The sequence below is a fragment of the Haliaeetus leucocephalus genome, unplaced genomic scaffold (assembly GCF_000737465.1).
Source record: "Haliaeetus leucocephalus isolate CR32 unplaced genomic scaffold, Haliaeetus_leucocephalus-4.0 Scaffold110, whole genome shotgun sequence".
Lineage (NCBI taxonomy): Eukaryota > Metazoa > Chordata > Aves > Accipitriformes > Accipitridae > Haliaeetus > Haliaeetus leucocephalus.
The window spans coordinates 1843400-1862812 of record NW_010972546.1 but is presented as its reverse complement, the minus strand read 5'-3'; the positions used below and the strand labels follow the sequence as shown (position 1 = coordinate 1862812).

At 42.1% G+C, this 19413-nt stretch overlaps 1 protein-coding gene across 1 annotated transcript in view; it reads left to right on the top strand.

Moving 5' to 3' along the window:
- IKZF3 (IKAROS family zinc finger 3 (Aiolos)) overlaps window positions 1–14489 on the top strand; it is a 29798-nt gene extending 15309 nt beyond the window's left edge. Inside the window, exons 4-7 of the mRNA XM_010585549.1 lie at window positions 106–273; window positions 1985–2101; window positions 8459–8575; window positions 13786–14489. Of these exons, the coding sequence (XP_010583851.1) occupies window positions 106–273; window positions 1985–2101; window positions 8459–8575; window positions 13786–14489 (1106 nt within the window). The remainder of the gene's footprint in view (window positions 1–105; window positions 274–1984; window positions 2102–8458; window positions 8576–13785) is intronic.
- The last annotated feature ends 4924 nt before the right edge of the window (window positions 14490–19413 follow it).

The following is a 19413-nucleotide window of genomic DNA, read 5'->3' as shown; positions in this document are numbered from 1 at the left end:
ATTGATCCAGTATCTCATTCTTTCCTCTTCCAAAAAGGAAAGGGTATGAGGATAGCACGATACCCACATAACCATTAAATGTCCTTTTTTGTATGTCATTTTAAGGTGAACGGCCATTCCAGTGTAATCAGTGCGGAGCTTCCTTTACTCAGAAGGGTAACCTCCTCCGCCACATTAAACTACATACAGGGGAAAAACCTTTTAAGTGTCATCTTTGCAGTTATGCCTGCCAAAGGAGGGATGCGCTAACAGGTCACTTAAGGACACATTCTGGTAAGTGACTTCAAAGACACTTCATGTGTTTTAGATGTGTGTCACTAGGACAGTAGGCGTGGAGAATAAAGAGTCAGTCAGCAAAGTTTGCTCAGCCGGTCTAGTTTTGAAGAATCGACAAATAGCAGTGACCACTCACTCTGCCTGCTGTGCTGATGGAACCATCTTGGGACTTGGCTCCACTCTTAATGCAGAAAGAGGGCACAGGGGAAACCCACTGTCACAGCTGCGTGCTGTGAGAAATGGCCAGCCTTGATACCTGCATGCACAAAGTAACTCCTTCGTATTTTCAAATGAGTGGAGCTAGCTAGGCCAGCAAGCTCTGAATTTGAGGAGTAGTGGAAAGACATGCTTTGTTGGGACTTCCTTCTGTTCCTGACCCGAGCTGTTAGGATAGCTCTAGGAGCATAATCCAGGACAGCATGACTCTATTGCCAGTTAACACCTCGCTGTTGTGTAGTGCCTTTCATCTGAATGTCTTAACATGCTCAACAAATGGCAGTGGTTTTTCTTAAGACTGGTAGGGTGTTCTATCCATTTCAGATGGGAGAAATGGAGGCATAGAGCTGAGGTGACTTGAATAACAAGCCAGGTATAAATTGATTAATCTTAGTTCCCCCAGTTCTACAAGAGCCAGGTTGTGCTTACTCTTTGATTTGTGTATATCCTGTGTTATACAGGGACCTAGAAAGAAAACGTTTATTCTAAATGATGTTATCTCTGCACTGCACTTTACAGAAAAAAAAGTTCAACCTCACCAGGAATCAAAGTTAAAAATGAGATTATCTGACATGGATAAATGAGATTCTGGTTTAATCAAGACCCACCACAGTGGTGGTGACTGTCCCCCACCAGCACAATGCTAAAAACATCATGCTTCAAACACATCGTGTGGTTATTGTGACTGAAGTTTTTAAGAGCTGTCTTACTAAACAGTATAAAGAAAATCTCTTCAAGTGAATCACATAAATAAGTGAACAATTGCATTAGCAGTAGGGAGTATGGTCTTTTTGCACAGTGTACAATGTAAGGCTAGTTATATTTGTGCTGTACAGGGATGATATTGTGCCTGGGTGTGTTAGAAGATGTCTATTCACAAAACAGTAATGAGACGATTTAGGAAGTGCTTCCAGTCCTTGTGTATGAGGCACGGGGAAAGGCTGCATGGATATCTTGAGTTACAAACAGGTTTGCTTTAGCTTAAATGAATTGGGAACATAATTTGCTGTACAATAAATGCCTTTGGAAATTAACCTCACATATGGTTTTGGTTTGGTTTAACTTCACTGGTTTCATGAAATCCTTGATAGATCCTGTATAGGCAGGACCTAGGTCAGGCAGTTAGGGCAGTTGCAGTCCCGGTTTAGCAGTGGTACAGTTGGTCTTCCCTAGGGAAGTTACACCAAGAAAAGTTGTCAGCTAGAGCAGGGCTCTAGGAACCTGAGCTCCTGGGAACAGTGTCTAATTGTAAGTCCTCTTCTTTTCTGATGCTGAGCTCAGGGGATGAAGAGGAACTCTGTGTGTCTGTTGGGTTTCACCCTTATGTAACCCTAATTTTGTGATAATTATAGTGCTCATAAACTTAACAGAAATTTAAAACATTCTGCATGAGCTGAATATATGCTATTAGTAACTATATACTTGAATGACAGGGAGACAGTGTTTTAGTAGTCTCTTGTGGTTATTTTATACTGCGCTCTTATTTTTCTAGTGGAGAAGCCATACAAATGTGAGTTTTGCGGAAGGAGCTACAAGCAAAGGAGCTCATTAGAGGAGCACAAGGAGCGGTGCCGTACTTATTTGCAGAATGCTGGCATGTGCGAGGCTGGTGAGTTTATCACATTACAGTGGTTTTGGTTTTTTGGTACATCACAGTGTGTAGAAAAGGACATCTGGTAAGCTGTTAATTCACAGCCTGAGAACAGTTTTTACCACAATTATTTTCAGTAACCTAAGAGGCTGTAACTTCTTATAAAAGGGTCTGGTTTAATGCATCCCTCAGGCAACTAGTTAAAGAATGCTTTTATTTTAATCACTTTATTTCACAGTTACTTTGAATAAAACATCTAAAATACCTTGTACACAGCATTTCTGTAGGTGACACTCACAGTAAGTTAAATTATTCCTACATTAATGCTATTATGTGGCTTATTTTATTGGATGAGTTGATGCCCATGGTTGTTGACAACAGTTGTTCACATGTCTTAGTCCATTTGATGCTTCCTTTTCTTTAGAATAAGAACTGTTGGTCAGAGTCAGTTAGAATTTGCAGATGTTTCAGTGGCATGGATCTAGGGCATGGAAATGGGGTGGTATCTCGAAGATCACTGATAGATCAGCTTAGGAGATAGTGAGAAGTAAGGGACTTCTTTAAGTATAGAGCTGCCTTTGACAAAGGCTGAAGGTAAAAATGTATCAAAACACAGTTTTTCTTACTTTCCTTTTTGCAGTCTCAGTGCTGCAGTTCTGAAAATACTTTGGTGAAAAATAACTGCCGTAATCTTTGAGCCTGCTTCACCTGAATATTTCAAATCCTAAAATGAACTTGTGTGATTTAAGTCCCACAATACGCCAGTAAGTGAGGAAAAAATTACTTTTCCCATTCAGAGTCAGGGAGTGGTTGTGACCTCCCAAAAGATTATACAACTAATCGGTAGCAAAGCTGAGGCTACAATTTCAGAATTCAGGTTCCCATTCTTTTCCTGTGCAGCCTTAAAAAACCAACCAAACAATAACTTTTTAAGGACTAGAGCTTCCTAGTTTTGATTATGAATTTCAAATTGAATTTTCTTTTCAAGGAAAAGGCTAAACTCAGCTTTCAAAGAAGAAAACTAAAATGTAAAATTATGCTGAGAGCACTGACAATGTTAACCAAGGCCCTTTAATAATAATAATAATAATAATATTTTATTTAGTGATATGTTTATCAAGCAAAGATTCTGCAGGCATCATCACAAGCTGGGCCTGAAAACCAGTGTGAAGACCCATTGATACATGATGATAACTATGTGGGCACAAGAGTCCTTACCCTGTGCAGAGCGAGTAGGTTGCTGTATCAGGCTTTATGACACATGCACACACAAAAACCGCCATAAGGAAACAATGATTTAATGAAGTTAGAGTTTTATAGTTTTTCATGGACTATCTTCTTTTCAGCAAATGATGTGTTTTTAAAGCATTAGTAAAAGTAAATGGTTATCAGAACGTCGGCAAGTTTTGGTTTTCATGAGAACCCATACATATTGTAACTGTGGTTTTATGTTACAGTACATACTCCCATGATGGCAATCACTCTGAGATGTCCACGACGTGAAAATGGAAAACATGATACCTACTATAGATTTCTGCTTTTAAATGATTCTCATGGTTTATATTAATTTCAGAATAGCAACATTTCACTTATCCAGAATCTGCTATGTAGTACTTACTGTAGTAGTACAGTATGCCTTAAATTGGTCACAGAGGAAATGTAAATTTCCAGTATGACATGATGTGGCTGTACCCTATGCCTTTAAGACCTTCACACTTTAAAAAATATTGCAGTGTTTTTAGTGGAGTAGTAAGTTTTATGAAAAACAGGAACTCCAGTCTTGCTGAGGCATTTCCATTCAATTCTCTGGTATCAGCACTATGTTAGATGACAGAATCAGAGGGGGGGGAGAAAGCTGGAAAGGACCTCAAGAGGTCATTTAGTGCATTTGATTTGTTTTTTTTCCCCTAAGCGTAGCATTTTGCACTTGTGTTTAGTGAACATCATTTTTTGATTTCTGACCATTTTCCTACTTACCTGCATCACTTTGAATTTTGGTCATCTCTTCCGAAGTCCTTGCAACCTTCTCATATGAAGCCATCTTTACACACAAGTATGGTCTACATGCCACCATCCAATAACTAATTAAAGTATTGACAAGCATCAGGACAGTAGTAACCATTCTAGTTGCTTTTTAGTACAAGGTTTGCATGTTCCAAGTGTAGCAGTGTGGGAATATTTCTGAAAGAAAGGTTTTATGTAACAATATTGTTAGAGCGTTGCTCAGTCCCTGATAACAATCTCTGGTCACATTGTTCTCATTGCACAATAACCCACCTCTCTGTTCCACTCTCCATTATTTAGTGACCACATAGAGATGCTACAGGAAGCAATGCCTCTAATTTGAGCTCTGCTTTGTACTTTAGGGTTTTGTTAACGATGCCCACATGTTCTAAAATTTATACTCACATTTATGGTGTGACAGAAACCACACTATGGAAACAATTCAGTACAGGCTAAATGATTGTGTGTTCGTGCTTTGGGCTGGAAGAAGAGTATGCACTCTCTGTACGTCTACAGAGTGACATGATGGCTAGGTGACAGCACTGTTTTAGAGAGGTGGCTTGTCAACCAGCAATTACAAGAAAACATAAGTAGTCATTCATAATGGATAATCACATTTGTAGAAAAATTTTCCTCTGCAAGTGTTTTATAAACATAAGATCACAACTGAAATGTACACACCACTGAGGTAGGCAACAGTACTCGGAAGCACCACAGAGATATCTTAGGTGGTGATGAGGGAAGGCCATAATCAGTTGCTAGTGTTAGCTAAGTAGGAGATGGTGACCCAAGTTTAAAAGCGGTCAGGACATTGGAGCTAAACCCCATCCTACTGCTGTATAAAATACCGTGATTAGGAGCTTGACTTTCCATATAATTCCAGAGGCACATGCGAGAGCACTGATCAGATCTGAACAAGAAGGAAGAGGGTGATTTAATTGGTTGTTTAATTGTTTTTTGTTGTTTTCTGGCCATGCACTTGAATCATCAAGTATTTAGCTTGCAGGACATTTAAAGATCACAGGCTGAAATAGGTTAAGTGCTTTAGAAGTCTAGATTTTCTTTATAACTATTTGTTTTTTCTCAGAGTAACTTTGAGCAAAGCACTTGACCATTTCTGTCAGTCCAGCCTGAGATTTATTTTTAGATACATGTTACAGTTAGATAATTAGTTCTTTAAACTAATGTCACAATGTGCAGTGGAATTATCCAGTGGGTAAGGTAATTGAAGAGGGAGACAGGGCATGATTATTTCTCTGAGAAGTCTTTAGAGAATTTTGAGTGATTAAAAAAAAAATTTCCTGAATACTGAGTATTATTCTTGGTTTGTTTAATAAGTGATCCAGAAGAAAAAGGTGGGTGAGATAATTTTAAGTTTGCTTTTGGGTAGAGAGAGCAGTGTTGTGGGAGAGAACCAGCGTAACCACCTGTGTCTCAATGGGAGCAGATACTGTTTCCCTAAGGCTGTATGATGAAGATATTGTCAAAGACCTTTTGTGGCCATAAATAGAGATTTTTTTTTTCTTTAGGGAAAAATGGCCGTTAGCAAGGAGTAGAAAATCTTAAATGAGAAAGAAAAGACCCTCAGCATTAAAATAAAATGGCAGACAGACATCAAGCTGGAAGATTGATACTTACAGATGTCCCAGAACATATTATGTAGGTCAATAGTTACTGTCTCTTCAGCAATCTCCTCTGAGTAAAGACTATTGTTACCTCTGCAGGAAGCCACTTGTCTGCCCTCTCGACACTAATTTAATAAAGTTCCCTTGGTGGCACATAAATAACATTGACAAGACAAGTAGTCACTGATATGCTACGTGTAGCTTCCAGTGTGTTTCTAGGGCTGGCTAAGAGGACTTACAGAAACTTCACTCTTTTGAGTTTTGTCAGAAGATAGAGAAAAAGATTCTGAAAATGTGAAATTAAAGCTTTAATAGAACATGAGTACAACTCATGAAGTTTAAGATTGAGAAAAAAAAGGAACTAGAAGAACAAAATAAGAAAAATGAAGAAATGGTAGGGACCAGGGAGCTGCTTTTACAACATGGACGAATTGTGTTTTCTTTCCTTTTTTTTCTTTATAACGTAAATTTTTTTATATACAGCATTGTTTGTATTATTATATCTTGTTCAGGGTAGTTGTGGGTTGTTGGGGTTTTTAAAATATAAATTACTATTATTAATGACTTGTGCAATGATCCTGTTAAGATTACAGGCTTTCTGGGTTGGGGATAGTTCAAACCTTGAACGGCAGTTATCTGAAGAGCTCAGAAAGCATATTCCAGTTTTTGGAGCATGAGAGTTAAACAGAACTTCTGAAATTAAAAAATCCCATAACATTAGTCTCAAGAATGAACTAGAGCTTCTGGCCAAAGTCCAAACAGATGATTATGTTCTGCCTACCTAACTTTCCCTTATAGTTTCAAGTTAATCTGATATTTTGACTCACTTTATGTAAACTGTTACGTAGTGTCTTGGTATTTCATGCTGGAAGCAGGTGCATTTTAACAGTTGACGAATATATTTATGTAAGTCTCTAAACATACTAGAGTAATTTGGAATAAAAATCAGACTAGAAAAGCAGTATGTTATTACCTTTAAGGCATTGTGTCTGCATGCCTTCTGTGGGTCTGGTTATCATGTATATAATGGGGTTGCAGCCTGATGAAACAGGACTAAGGTAGTGCTGAGCTGAGCCCTATTATCCCATCCATCCTGAGTCATATTCATAGCTAGTATTTGTGGCATTGAGTACTTATGAAGCACTTTACATTTTCAAAATGCTGAACAAACATTAACAAATAGTTCTGGCTGAGGTTTGGTGAGTCATGGTTTGTGCTGACTGAAACTCATATGATATCAATAACAGCAATAATAAACAAGCAAGGAGTGACTGACTGAAATTTATAGGGAAATGCTGCACACTAAGCTATGGAAGGATGATACTGCATTTTTATCACTTGCTGTACTTGGCAAACTGCAATTTAAGTCCAATACTTAATAAAACTGCATTTAGCAGGACTGGAGTGATACCAAAGTGCTTGTATCATTTTCCTGTGGCATTACTTGTCTCTTATGTAGATTATGCTTCATATATGTAGGTATGCTAGTGCAATAGTACAATAACACAGCAGCCAGGATTATTTCACGGTAAGATCTGACCTTTTGTATTAGCTTGGGAAAGTAAATTACCCTTCCTTGTCTTTGTTTTCCTCTACTTAGATACCAACTCTTAAAGGCATGGGCAGTCTTTTAAAATGTGTCTAGTTTTTACCACAGTGGTCTCTAATGCTGAAACTTTTGGTGCCACATTTTAATATAAAACTACCACTACTGATACTTGTTCTTCAGGCGAGAGCAAGCTTTTTGGGGGGAAGCCGCAGCAGTTATATTCAGTATTAGTCTGGCAGTAGTGATATGAGGTGGCAGTCCTTCAGCTTGGCTGATCCAGCTCAAAAGCCTGTGCAGCCTCCATGAGGTGAGAGCAAGCAGTAATTTCCGTGAAATGATGGGCATTGGTTAGCACGGCTAAAGGAGAACTCTGGAAAATGGTAAGATTCTTAAAACAGTCAGTGGCCCACTCTCAAGAGAGTGATTGTAGGGCACATGTACTCTTCCTAAAATTAGAAATTCTGGAGGTTGTAATGAGCTTTAAAACACCTAGCGCTAATGCTTACAAGGGTGCCAGGGAGAAAACATTCTTAATTAGTTTTAGCTGTAGCATTTAGGAAAAAAAATTAAGTGATAATGACACCTGGAAAAAAAATGAGTTAGAAGTGAATATTGAAAGGTTATATTATTTTGATTTTAATGGAACATTGATATATTTCACACAAGTTTCTTAGTGATGAGTTAAGAAGACATCTACTTATGACTGATATCTAAAAAGTGTAGCAAGAGGACTGAATGTCTTATACTGAAGTTTTGAAGCACTGTGTCAGTCTGCAGGTGTCACACAGTCTTACTCAGAATAAAAAAGAAAGGCTAGCAGAGGTTATATCTCCATCTACATTTTGCAACCAAGCCTTCCAGCCAGTTTATTTTATACTTCCTCTTGCTAATGAAGATACTGGGTTTGTATGGTTTATGCTCTCCTTGCATGAGCTCAGGACTGCAAGATTAGTGTCTGTTTCTGTGCTTGCTTCCACTGACCGCAACTGGTGCCCAAGACGCAAAGAGCAAGAACGACAGAAAAAGCAAAACAAGTTTACATCAGATCTCCAAACTGTTTCCTCCCAGTTAGTGTGGCAAACTCCGGAGACTAAACCATTCATCTCTTCCTTTTTTTTTCTTTTTTTTTTTTTTCCTTTTCACCTACGTGTTGTTTTTTTGTTGTTTTTTTTTTTCTTTTCACATTTTCCAAACTAGCAAGCGTGGAGGCAAGGCACATCAAGGCAGAGATGGGGAGTGAAAGAGCCCTTGTGCTGGACAGGCTAGCAAGCAACGTGGCAAAGCGAAAAAGCTCAATGCCTCAGAAATTTATTGGTAAGAACAAAAAACCTTTTCATGTGCAACACTTAAATATGTGCAAGTTGGTAACCTAGTACAATGCCTCTGCTTTTATTAAATATCCTTCTCAAGTTTATAATCTAATCTAATACAAGAGAATGTAAATAAAGTAATTTTTATTATTCTGCTGTGTTTTTAGTGATTTGTAGGGTTTTGATTAAAATAAAAAGAATATATTCTGTTAGATACTTAAACTGGATAGAAGCTTCTACTATGCTTTGTGTCTATATGTGTAGGCAATTTATAAATATCTCTTATGAGCTTCCATGTGTTGTTTTCTGTACCTGTGCATTTGAAATGTTTTCTGCTAGGTTCTTTACAGGAAAAGAACAGGAAGGTTTAATGCCATTAAGAGCCAAGTGCTCTTTCCTAGTAAGCAGGAGATGAAGATACTTCCAGGATGCATGTGTGGAATAAGGCCTAAAGACAGAAAAGTATTGGATTTCTGTTAGTAATCCTGCTGAATTTGAATATGATTAAAAACTATCAAATCCTTTCTTGTGGTAATTTAAGCAACAAGATGTTTTCATAGCATTTTCTTTGCATTTAATTTTACATGATCAGGGTTTGGCATGCTGGGAATCTTAAATACTAGTTTGGCAGGTTCTGTGTTTCAGTGGATGCCTGATCCTCTTGGCTAGTCTTATTTCATTAACTTGCCTTTTAAGAAAATAAAATGCAACTCTTGTTTCCTGAGTAAAGACTTGTCTTAGGCAGCAGTTATATTAGTACTAGCAATGCCTTATTTGTTATTCTGTATGGCTCTATAAGGTACTGAGTGCTTATTTTTCTTAATATAAACTTTACCTTCAGCATAGGGGCCTGTGTGGTGGCTGGTGTTCACACACATGGCTGGGGAGGGGAGAAGCGTGGGGCTGAGTGTGTAGGCAGGGATCAGCTGCTGTCAGACAGACCCACCTGGCAGAGGGATGTTCTGAGGACCTGTCTTGAACGTCTGGGGCTAAGGTCCAAACCTAGGAAAAGGTATGCTGCTAAATCCATACATATATACATAAAAGCAACTTAATTTCGAAGGTAATGTAGCTCTTACTGGATTTGGTGGGTAGCACTGGACTTTCATCTATGAAAACCGGTTACTTTTATTTAGACATCTTAGTATGGCTTTAAAAAGGTCACCTTTTTACACAGAAGTGAAGTCACACCAGCAAACTCCATCTGAGTGCCTTTGGGTATTTAATATTGAAACTGTTGACTGTGTGATTTAGACCTTACATGTCGTGCTGTGATTCAAACAGTAATACTAATGCAAATGTTTTTGAAAATCTTCAGCTTCCTTTTTTTAGCACTGAGATCAGGTTCACCCTGTCTTGTTTTACAATTGCTACCAATTCGATCTTTATGTATTTTATTAAACACATCTGCAGCAGGACGCAACCATTCAGCATACGCTTAAAGTTAAGTGCTAGTGGTTTTCCAATTTGTTTTCCCAGCATACTAGTTACCATATGGAATAGATCCTTTCTTGATTTGTGATTGTGCTCAGTAATGTGGTCTGCAGATGGCATGAACTGATACTGTGTCATGCAAGGGGTTTTGTGGAGAAGCTGGAGGATGCAGGCCAGTTCACCTAAAGGAACAAAATAACTGATTTCTGAAACTTACTGTTTTTCTAGAACCTATGTGATTGGCATGTTCTTGTTAAGTAATGTGTGAAAAAATTACTCACTCGGTCCCTTTTATCCCTGGGAAGTATGTTTGCAAGACCAGTGTGTGCGACCTTGATTTGACTTTTGTGACTTTCTGAACTGTATGTGTAGGAGTGCAAATCTACCAGGACAGCTTTGTGATTTCTTGGGAAACAGCGTTCTCAGAATGGGTGCTGATTTTTCATTTTGTCAGGAAGAAGGGATAGAGATGTATACTAACAAGGCATCTTTGTTTGGCTCATTTCTGTGAATGAAGTCTATTGATCAGAAAAAAAAACCCCTTTATTATTATTTGAGGGCTCTACAGAGATTCATACAAGCACCAGGAGTCTTGCCCACTTTATTTTTTCACATTTTCATCTTCAGTAGCTACCTCGTGTGCACAAGTATGAGTCTCAAATAAGGACACAGATCAGCAGACCGTATACTTGACTCTTAACCTCTGCACTAGACCCCCCCTTCAAAGGCGTCTCTTGCAAAGATTTTGTTTTCAACTTTTCCTTTAGTTATGAGGGGCAGGGATTTGAATGGAAGTTTATGGTTTTGTGTTTCCTATTTTGCTGTGGATTTCTATTTTGCATGTATATGGACCAAATCTACAAACCTTGGCTTTTTGTATTTCCTGGTTTGATTAATGAACAGATATTTACAAAAAAAAAAAAAAGCCCAGCGGAATAGATACCTGTGCTGGTGGTACTTCACTGCTGTATAAAACAATTGTTGGGCTGTACCTTCAGTTGACACAAGTCGAAGTAAGCAGTGCAGTCAATGCATTTCTGCCAGTTTACACCAGCTGAACATCTTGGCCCACAGACTTCTATTTCTTCCTTTTTAAAAACAAGTTCTCCCTGAGATCAGAAGTAAAAAACGTCTTTCTCATAGTGGTAAAAGTGCTAGGGCAGTTCTGATACAGTAACAAATACCATTATCCCCCAGCGTGCAAAGTCTAATGAGAAATTGCCTGCTTTGGTTAGCACAGCCGCAGAAAGCAGGTTCACTCCCTGTTTCCAGTGTCCACACCTCATCAGGTTGCAAAAATCTATGTACATTTTAGAGTAAGTGAAGCATCACTGAGCAGCACATGAGTATGTGTCATACGCTATGGCTCATGTGTGAATTTTGAAGGGGAAGGCTTTTGCATTGCACTGAGACAAAAAAAGAGGAAAGATGTTCTGCTAACCAGTGGCTGCCTTGCAGATGAACACTAGAGAACCTGTAAATTTAATTTTTAATGTAGTGTTTTTCAATAACGTTGTGGCACTTCGCCTGGTGCAGATAGCAGCTTAACTCAGAATAATCTATTATATTGTCCTGCTGGCTGTGAAGATAAAACACCAACTGTTTTCAGCACAGTCCCTCTTACTCATCCCCCAGTCTCCATATACTCCTTTCCTGCTTTCTAAATCATTGATACCAACTTTCTCCTGACTGATTGCTGCTGGTTTTGAGTGAAGCACTGATCTGGCATTTTGTCTCTTTCCATGGAAAAGTTTGCTGTATTTGACTGAGGGGAGACAAAATAAATATTCAAGAGTGGCCCCCCCATCTGCTTGATGGCAATATGGTGCCATAGCTTCTGGATATACGATTAGCACTTTCTCTGGCACTTTCACGCAGATTCAGCCTACCTAAATACAGGCATCTCACTGAGGTATCAAAATCAGACGTGTGCTTGCCTTGGGGTGTCTACTGAGACAGTTAGGGGAGAGAGAAAGACGCCATTCTTTATGTAATGCCTTTTCTTCCCAAAGAAATTTTAGAAATGTCGTGGTCTGGTTTACAGCCTCATTTCTTGCCCTCTTGTATAAGGAGTCCGCATCTGATATACCGTGGCCTTTTAAAAGTGTACAGCAACATGACATGTTAATGTATGTCAGAAGAGCGTTTGGGTATTTGCATCTGATATAACTCGTAATTTAAGGGAGACAGAATGGGCTATTGTGGGGACTTTAAAAAGCCACCAGGATACTGGAATGACAAAATACTGTGAGAGCCTCAGTGATCATACATTGGGTATTTGTGTCTTATCTTATGACAGTGAATCCTAACCCAAAAGTTGTAGGGAGTCCTGTCTACTTTTGCTTTTGTTGCCTTTTTTTGCCTTTTTTTTTTTTTTTTTTTTTAATTTCAAATGTGTTCACATCTTTCACTTGCCTGGAGCTGGTTTTATGAGTCATACAAATGTGCTATATCGTTTTGTTTCCTTCTGTGTAAAGCTGGATAGTAAGTTTTGTTGAGGGTTGGAAGCAGTTACACTCTTGTGGTTCACTAACCTTTTGAGTGTTTTATAAGAGAAACGTGAGCTCCTGGTTTTCTGCCTCTGCAGTGAAACCTAATAAGTTTCATATACATTGAGTCATGGTGTTGACAGGTGACTGATAAACATCTGCACTATTCAAGTTACCGTAACTAAAAGATTAGTGGATCTGATGTTTGCAAGTCACTTGCACATGAAACATTTGGTCTGGTCCATGTTTTTTAAAACTATGAACGATTTTGTTGTATGTAACCACAGAATTCAGTTACTTATTTCTAGCCATTCACCAAAAAAGTGACTTTAGTCCTTTTGGGGTGCAGTTTTATTTCCTCCCTGTACCTGGCATAGAGAAAACTAGTTGCAGTGTGCTGCCCAGCCCACCCTCCCTTGCCTTAGTCCTTGCTAGAAGAGGCGTAAGCAGAATTTCAGGTACGCATTCTCTTAGCCCCCCTCCTGTTCTGTCTAATTTAGAGCTTTCAAAGTCCTAGCACAGCCAGAGAGGAATACATTTCATTCCTCTTTCACTAGCCCCATATCAAGTGACCCTAAATGTGGTGTTCTATACATATATACGTAGCTGCCAGTGTTAAGATTATCTGAAAACCTGTGTAGAGTTCAAAGAAACCAGGCGTGGTGCAGAGGAAGCTGCAGTTGTCAGAGGACAGTGGGGAAAATTGACTTCAGTGTCCGAGGACATATAAAAGATGACTCTATCAGAAGGGTAAAAGTAATGAAAAGTGCATCAAATCTCAGCCAGCGCTTGGCTTCACTTTTTCTATTAGAGGGGTATGCTTATTGGGGGACAAGTCAAGAATGAAAGGTTGCAGTCTTGGTACCAAAAATGGAGTATTTTGGTTCATTATCCATTAGCTCTTTTACAAGTATTTTCATTAATGATTATTTACCTTTTTCTAGAAAAAAGACGTAAGAAGTTAATCAGTGGAAGCTTTGATAATATTCTTCCCCTTAAATCCCAGAATAATTTAAATAAATTAATGCTGATTTGTCCAGTATGTATCCTTACCACCTCCTCTGTTAGATTTTTTGATTTGGTTTTTTTTTTTTGCTTCCAAGCCTGAGCTTTAAAAAAATAACAACCCCACCCACCCAAAAGCTACTTGTGTATGTGAACGGCCACTTTCAGCAGAAAGGATTTCATGCCTCTGTACTTTCCAGAGACTACTGCCACTTAGAAAAGGCATCACAGAGTTTAAATACTTCTTTACTCGCCCAGGTAATTTAATACCTCTCCTCTCTTGCAGGTGAGAAACGACATAGTTTTGATGTTAATTATAATTCAAGTTTCATGTACGAAAAGGAAAGCGACATAATGCAAGGGCGCATGATGGACCAGGCCATAAACAATGCCATCACCTACCTGGGGGCCGAAGCCTTGCGCCCTCTTGTGCAGACGCCACCAGCTCCCACCTCCGAAATGGTCCCCGTCATAAGCAGTCTGTACCCCATACCACTGACCCGCACCGACGTGCCAAACGGCAACTCGCAGGATGCAGAGAAGAGCCATGCCCACCTAAGGGACAAAAGCTTGTCTTCCGACAGAGGCCTTTCCCCAAACAACAGCGGCCAAGACTCCACAGACACTGACAGCAACCATGAGGAGCGGCAGAATCCCACCTTCCATCAAAGCCAGATGATCCCCGCTCAGGCCCGCAACGGCCTCCAGTCCTTGAAGGATTTCCCGAGGCCATATGACATAATCAAGCCACCTGCCATATGCCCACGCGATGCCTTTAAGGTCATCAACAAGGAAGGGGAAGCCATCGGGGTCTACCGGTGTGACCATTGCCGTGTCCTCTTTTTGGATTATGTGATGTTCACCATCCACATGGGCTGCCACGGGTTCCGCGATCCCTTTGAGTGCAACGTCTGCGGGTACAGAAGCCATGACCGATATGAATTTTCCTCACACATAGCACGAGGAGAGCACAGAGTAGTACTCAAATAAAAGGACTGGTTTTCCAAGGTCAAAAGCTTTGTTTTAGATCGGAGGGGAGGCTTGTTTGTTTGTTTTTTTAGTTAGTGTAAAGAAATTTCTTGAGTATTTTTCTATGCCAGTTTTTAAATGAGTGTCACAGGGAGGTGACGCCTTTTAAAATTTTTCTTTACAAATAATTCAGTGTTCTGTAGCATCTATGCCTAGCTGCTGTGGTGAGTGGTACTGTATAAAATACCAGGAGCAGAGAGCAATTTTTATATGAACTTTATTTTTGTGAAAATTAAGAGCCATTTCGGGTGGTTTTATTTTTTAATGTGCATTTGTTTTTATAATGTATGCTTTAACTCAGCGCAAAAGGTTTTTATGCCCTGCTGCCGGTTTCCTCGCTTGGTCAGCTGTATAGTCAAAAGTACATAGGAGAGGCTTTTTCTAGCTGTTACAATCCTGATGGTCTTCAAATGGCTAATCACCGAAAAAAGGAAAACACGTGCCTGGGAGGGATTATCAATTCCTCTTAAAGGTTTTCCCCTAAGTCTTAAAGAGCATGTGGCCCCACCACACTTTCATTTTTCTTACCCCTCTGTTCACTTTCTTTAAAGTCACTCCCACATGCATCTTACTCAGTAATAGCAAAATAAGAAATGAGACCTATTTGGGGGTTGGGTTTTTTTTTAACAGTATGCATTTTTGGGATACCCAGTGAGATCATTGGTTGGCTCATCCATGCAGTCTGGGGGAAATCCTGATTTTCGCTGATGGAAAGTCCTCCTTTCTGATGGGTGCCAAGAACAAGGACAAAACCACGCTGTGCGTTGTGCCCCCGCGTCGGTCCTGCTCAGCTCCAGCAGCAGAACTTGTGGCTGTGCCATCCGGTCCACGGCTCGGAGCAGGAGTCACCCTGTCCTGGCAGCAGACACCGTGAGGATCTGCATACATGAATGTGTGGGAGCTGACAGCTCAATCACGCTGTCTGGTTTTATGTGGGGATATCCCTCGGAGTGAAATGTGCTGTTTTGCAAAATGAGTATTTACCATTACTTTGAAGCTGGTTTTTAAAATAGTTCTTTTAATCTAATCATTGCTCTGCAGCTGTATTGTTAGTCACTGTGCTAAAGATATGAATTTGATAACAGTTTTGCTGAGTGGATGTTTATTCTTTGCAAAGTATTTTTGTATAATGTAGAGTTAGGTGTGTTCTGATGGAGTTTTTGAATCCATTGTGTGGTTTGGTATCTACATTGCTTTTGTACTTACTCAACACTGCCCTGCCAATACCTGTGGTGATCCGTCTGTTTCCATGAGGGAAGTCTGTGGCACAGAGACCTAGGTGGAGTGCCAAGGGTCAAGAAATACTGAATTTCATTCCTCCCTCCGACCTGGGTTCACTCTTTTGGCTCAAGTACTTTCTCCCTCCCTGAATTTTAAGGTACAAAAAAGAAAATTACATTCATTTTTCCCAGCAAGGGTACGTCTGAAGAAGAATAAATTAGTCTGCGGAGTGCTTGAGTATCTGAAGTGCTGTAGAAGTGCTAGATCCTAGATCCTGCTTATCGTTGGGGGTAAGGAGAACTCTTTTGCTACCTTGTGTGATGTTATGTGCGTAGTTATAAAATAGGTTTAGGATCTTTTCCAATAACTAGTTTCCCATCATGAGGCACATACAGTGAGCGGGTGGATGTTGGTTTTTCCCCGATGAATACCCGTTGTCACGGCATGACAAATGATCCTTCTGTGAGCGAGGCTGCAGTTCCACCAAGGTCTTAATCCAGTCATCTGAGGACTGCCTTCCGGGCAGCAGCCTGGACTGGGAAAGGCTTCAGCCAATTCCCACTTCAGTTAGTGTAAATGGATAACTCCATCTCTCCTGCTGCATTTTCATGGGGGAAGCGACTGAATTACACGCACATCGTGGCTGATGAAAATGCTCCTCACGGTTCAACAGAAATGAATAAGGTTACGCATAGTAAAACGTAACTTGTCGTTTGCACAGGAAGCTCCTCAGATTGCCGAATGTGTGTCACGCAGCACCGCCAGTTTCTTTCTCACGCCACTACCAAATCCTTGAAAACACTCTTCAGATTACTCTCCCACTCTTCACTTACCGCCAGGCAGGGCTTCAGCCACCTACCCTTGCTTCCCAGATAAGGTGAGCAATCAACCACTGCGCCTCTGAGCAGCTCAGCATGAGCAATGCTGCCAGGTTTTTGAGAGGAAGGAGGGAGGATTTTGCAGCGTCTGGCCTAGATGGCACCGGTTTCCCACCACTGCTCGGGCAGAGTCATGATTTCAAGATAGGCTGAACCGAAAGAAGTTCCCTGGGCTGTCTGGAGTTAACGAGCGGTAACCTCATTACAGCCCTGCTGTTGAGCAAACACATGTTGTGGAATTTCAACCCAGTCATTTATTAAAATATATATATATATATATATTTTTATGAGTACCGTTTATGTGCTGTGTGATGATCGCCAAGCGTGTGCCTGCGCCTGCCTGAACCGGGGCCAGAGCCTGCCTTCGCTGTGTCCTGGGAGCAGGGCTGGTGCAGGGCTGGCGCGTCCAGCTCTCGATGCCAGGATCAGTCCCCTCTGTGTGCCTCCCTTCGCATCCGGGGACCCCGCCGGTGCGGCAGACCCTGTCCCGCAGCATTACCCCGAGCACCCTCCCTCGCGGGCCAAGCCCTGGCCGCGCTGGCGTGGGAGGCAGGAAGCCCGTTGGGTCGTGCTCGTACGTTGAAGGGCTGCGCTCGGTCTCGGGCAGGTCTCTGAGCTCAGAGGAGCTTTGCAAAACACCTCATCTGGGAAAAAGAAGGGGGAAAAACTGCTGGTATTTGTTGTGAGCCTGATGTATTCTGCGCCTGGTTTGGTTATTTTGGTACGAAACAAATTTCTGTTTGGACTGTTCTCTTTGAACGTGCTCCAGCCAGCTGTTTTGCCTGTCTCGCTTGGTTTCTTTATTTACTGCTGAATTATACCTAAACAGCGGGCAGCACAGAGGAGGCTCAGGAAACTGGCTTTTAGCATTAAGAAATGAGCCTCTTGTTCTTAAAAGTTTATTGAATTTTTAAATTTTGATTAAACTCTCATGTACATAATAGTTGAAGAGACCCCGGGTGCCTGCGCTGTGCTTCACTGCTCTCCCACGGCCAAAAGCTCATTCCTTCAGCCATGAAAGCGGAGGCGATCACACCGCTCAGAGCTGGAAAGTGAATGGCAAATGCTGGCTGACGAGCAGGAGCGAGCTCAGGGGAGCGGGCCCGGAGTGCCGGGGCTGGAGCTGCTCGCGTCCGTCGCCTCTGGGATCTGTAAATCACAAAGAGGTGATGAAACCTGTGACCAGCCTGTAGCCATGGTGCTTCCACTCGGGGCTGCCGAGCTGATGGCGATGGCTGGTGGTTAGCAGAACACCAACTAGTTGCTCAGTGGAGCGCTGATACACTCTGAGATTTAAAGATAACATAGTCTGCTCCTTGAACTGCTGAAAAATGGTATTGGTCTTTAGTTTTGGTTAATCGATGAATGATATCGTCCAAGGAAACATGCCCTTCTCTGACCCGGGGCTGCCGCCAGCTTTCCTTGTCTCCCCAGCGAGCTCAGGATGAGCGTTCAAGGGAGGGGAACGGCCCAAATTTGCCCGGTAAAGCAGAAGCGATTCCCACGGGAGATCCCCAGGGCTCCCGCCCGAGCGTGCGGGCAGGCAGGCAGCCGCTCCCAGCCTTGGGACTCGTTCCCTGCGACGTGATGTGTCACGAAGCGCCGTCCTCCTCACCCTGGTGTTACCAAGCACAGTCATAGCGAAACCGGGCTCCGGTAGAAGTGCGGAGGAGCGAGGAGTCCTGACGCGCGCGTCGGCGGTGGCCTTGGCCGGGTGCTGAGCTGCGGCGCTGGCAAATGCTTGCGCACGTGTGAGCGACAGGGCATCCCCCTTGCAGGCGGCACCGGGGAGAGGAGCATTTGGGAAGGGGACAGTGGAAGGGGCAGGAGCCCCTCAAATTCCTCCCCACGTAGTCGCGCTTTTGCCGCTTCTCCCGGCAAGGCCCGTAGCGATCGCCCAGTGTCCCCCCCCTGTTCTGCATGGGGACAGGTCTGCTCCCCCCGCGGAAGCGTGGGGTGAAGGCAACGCTCAGCCCCGTGTGCCCGGACCCACTCCAGGACGTGCTTGAAGCACATTTGCTCCAATGGACACAGGGTGGGCTCAGGGTTTCCGCGGGGTGATTGGGGGCTGCGCCCACCGTGCCAGAGCACATCAGTCAGATGGAAACATCCCAGCAGGCGGGGAGAGTGGAGGCTCACGCCAACCCTCCCACAGCCCTTTTTTAGCACCTGTTTTAGCAGGTTGACGTTGTTCACACTTATTTCATACTCTCCTCACACCTTTTACCACAAGAATCTGGACACGCTTGAAACACAGAAAAGCCAGAGGATCCTTTTTTTTTTTTTTTTTTTTTTTTAGTTTTACCTTCACTTCCTTCCTAGCCTGGGTGAAATGCAAGCACCAAGAGTTATTTTCCCCTCGCTGTGACGCTGCCAGGTAACTCTGAAGGACTGGGTGAAACTCTGCCGGTGCTCGCAGCCCCGGGCCAGCCGAGGGGGCTCGGGGCTGGGGGCAGCGAATCCCAGAGCCTATCCCCAGCCTGTCTTTCCCCTGAATAAGAGCTGTTTTGATGCTAAAAACCCCCTCACCCCTCTTCTGCTTGGAACCAAAACCCCTTTAAAGTACCAGGCTTATAAAAACGTTCGGTTGGTGTTATGACAGAGAGATCCTTATCTGCTGATATGCTGTAATTATGATAGAGCAGAGAGGAACTCGTTTGCCCCGTCATGTTGAAACACGCTTTGTAACGCACGAAAAATCCTATAAAACTCTAGCCGGTGCTGAACTGCATCCTCGGAGCATCCCGGCCGGCTCCTGCTCCCTCTTGGGGAGTGGTCCAGCACCC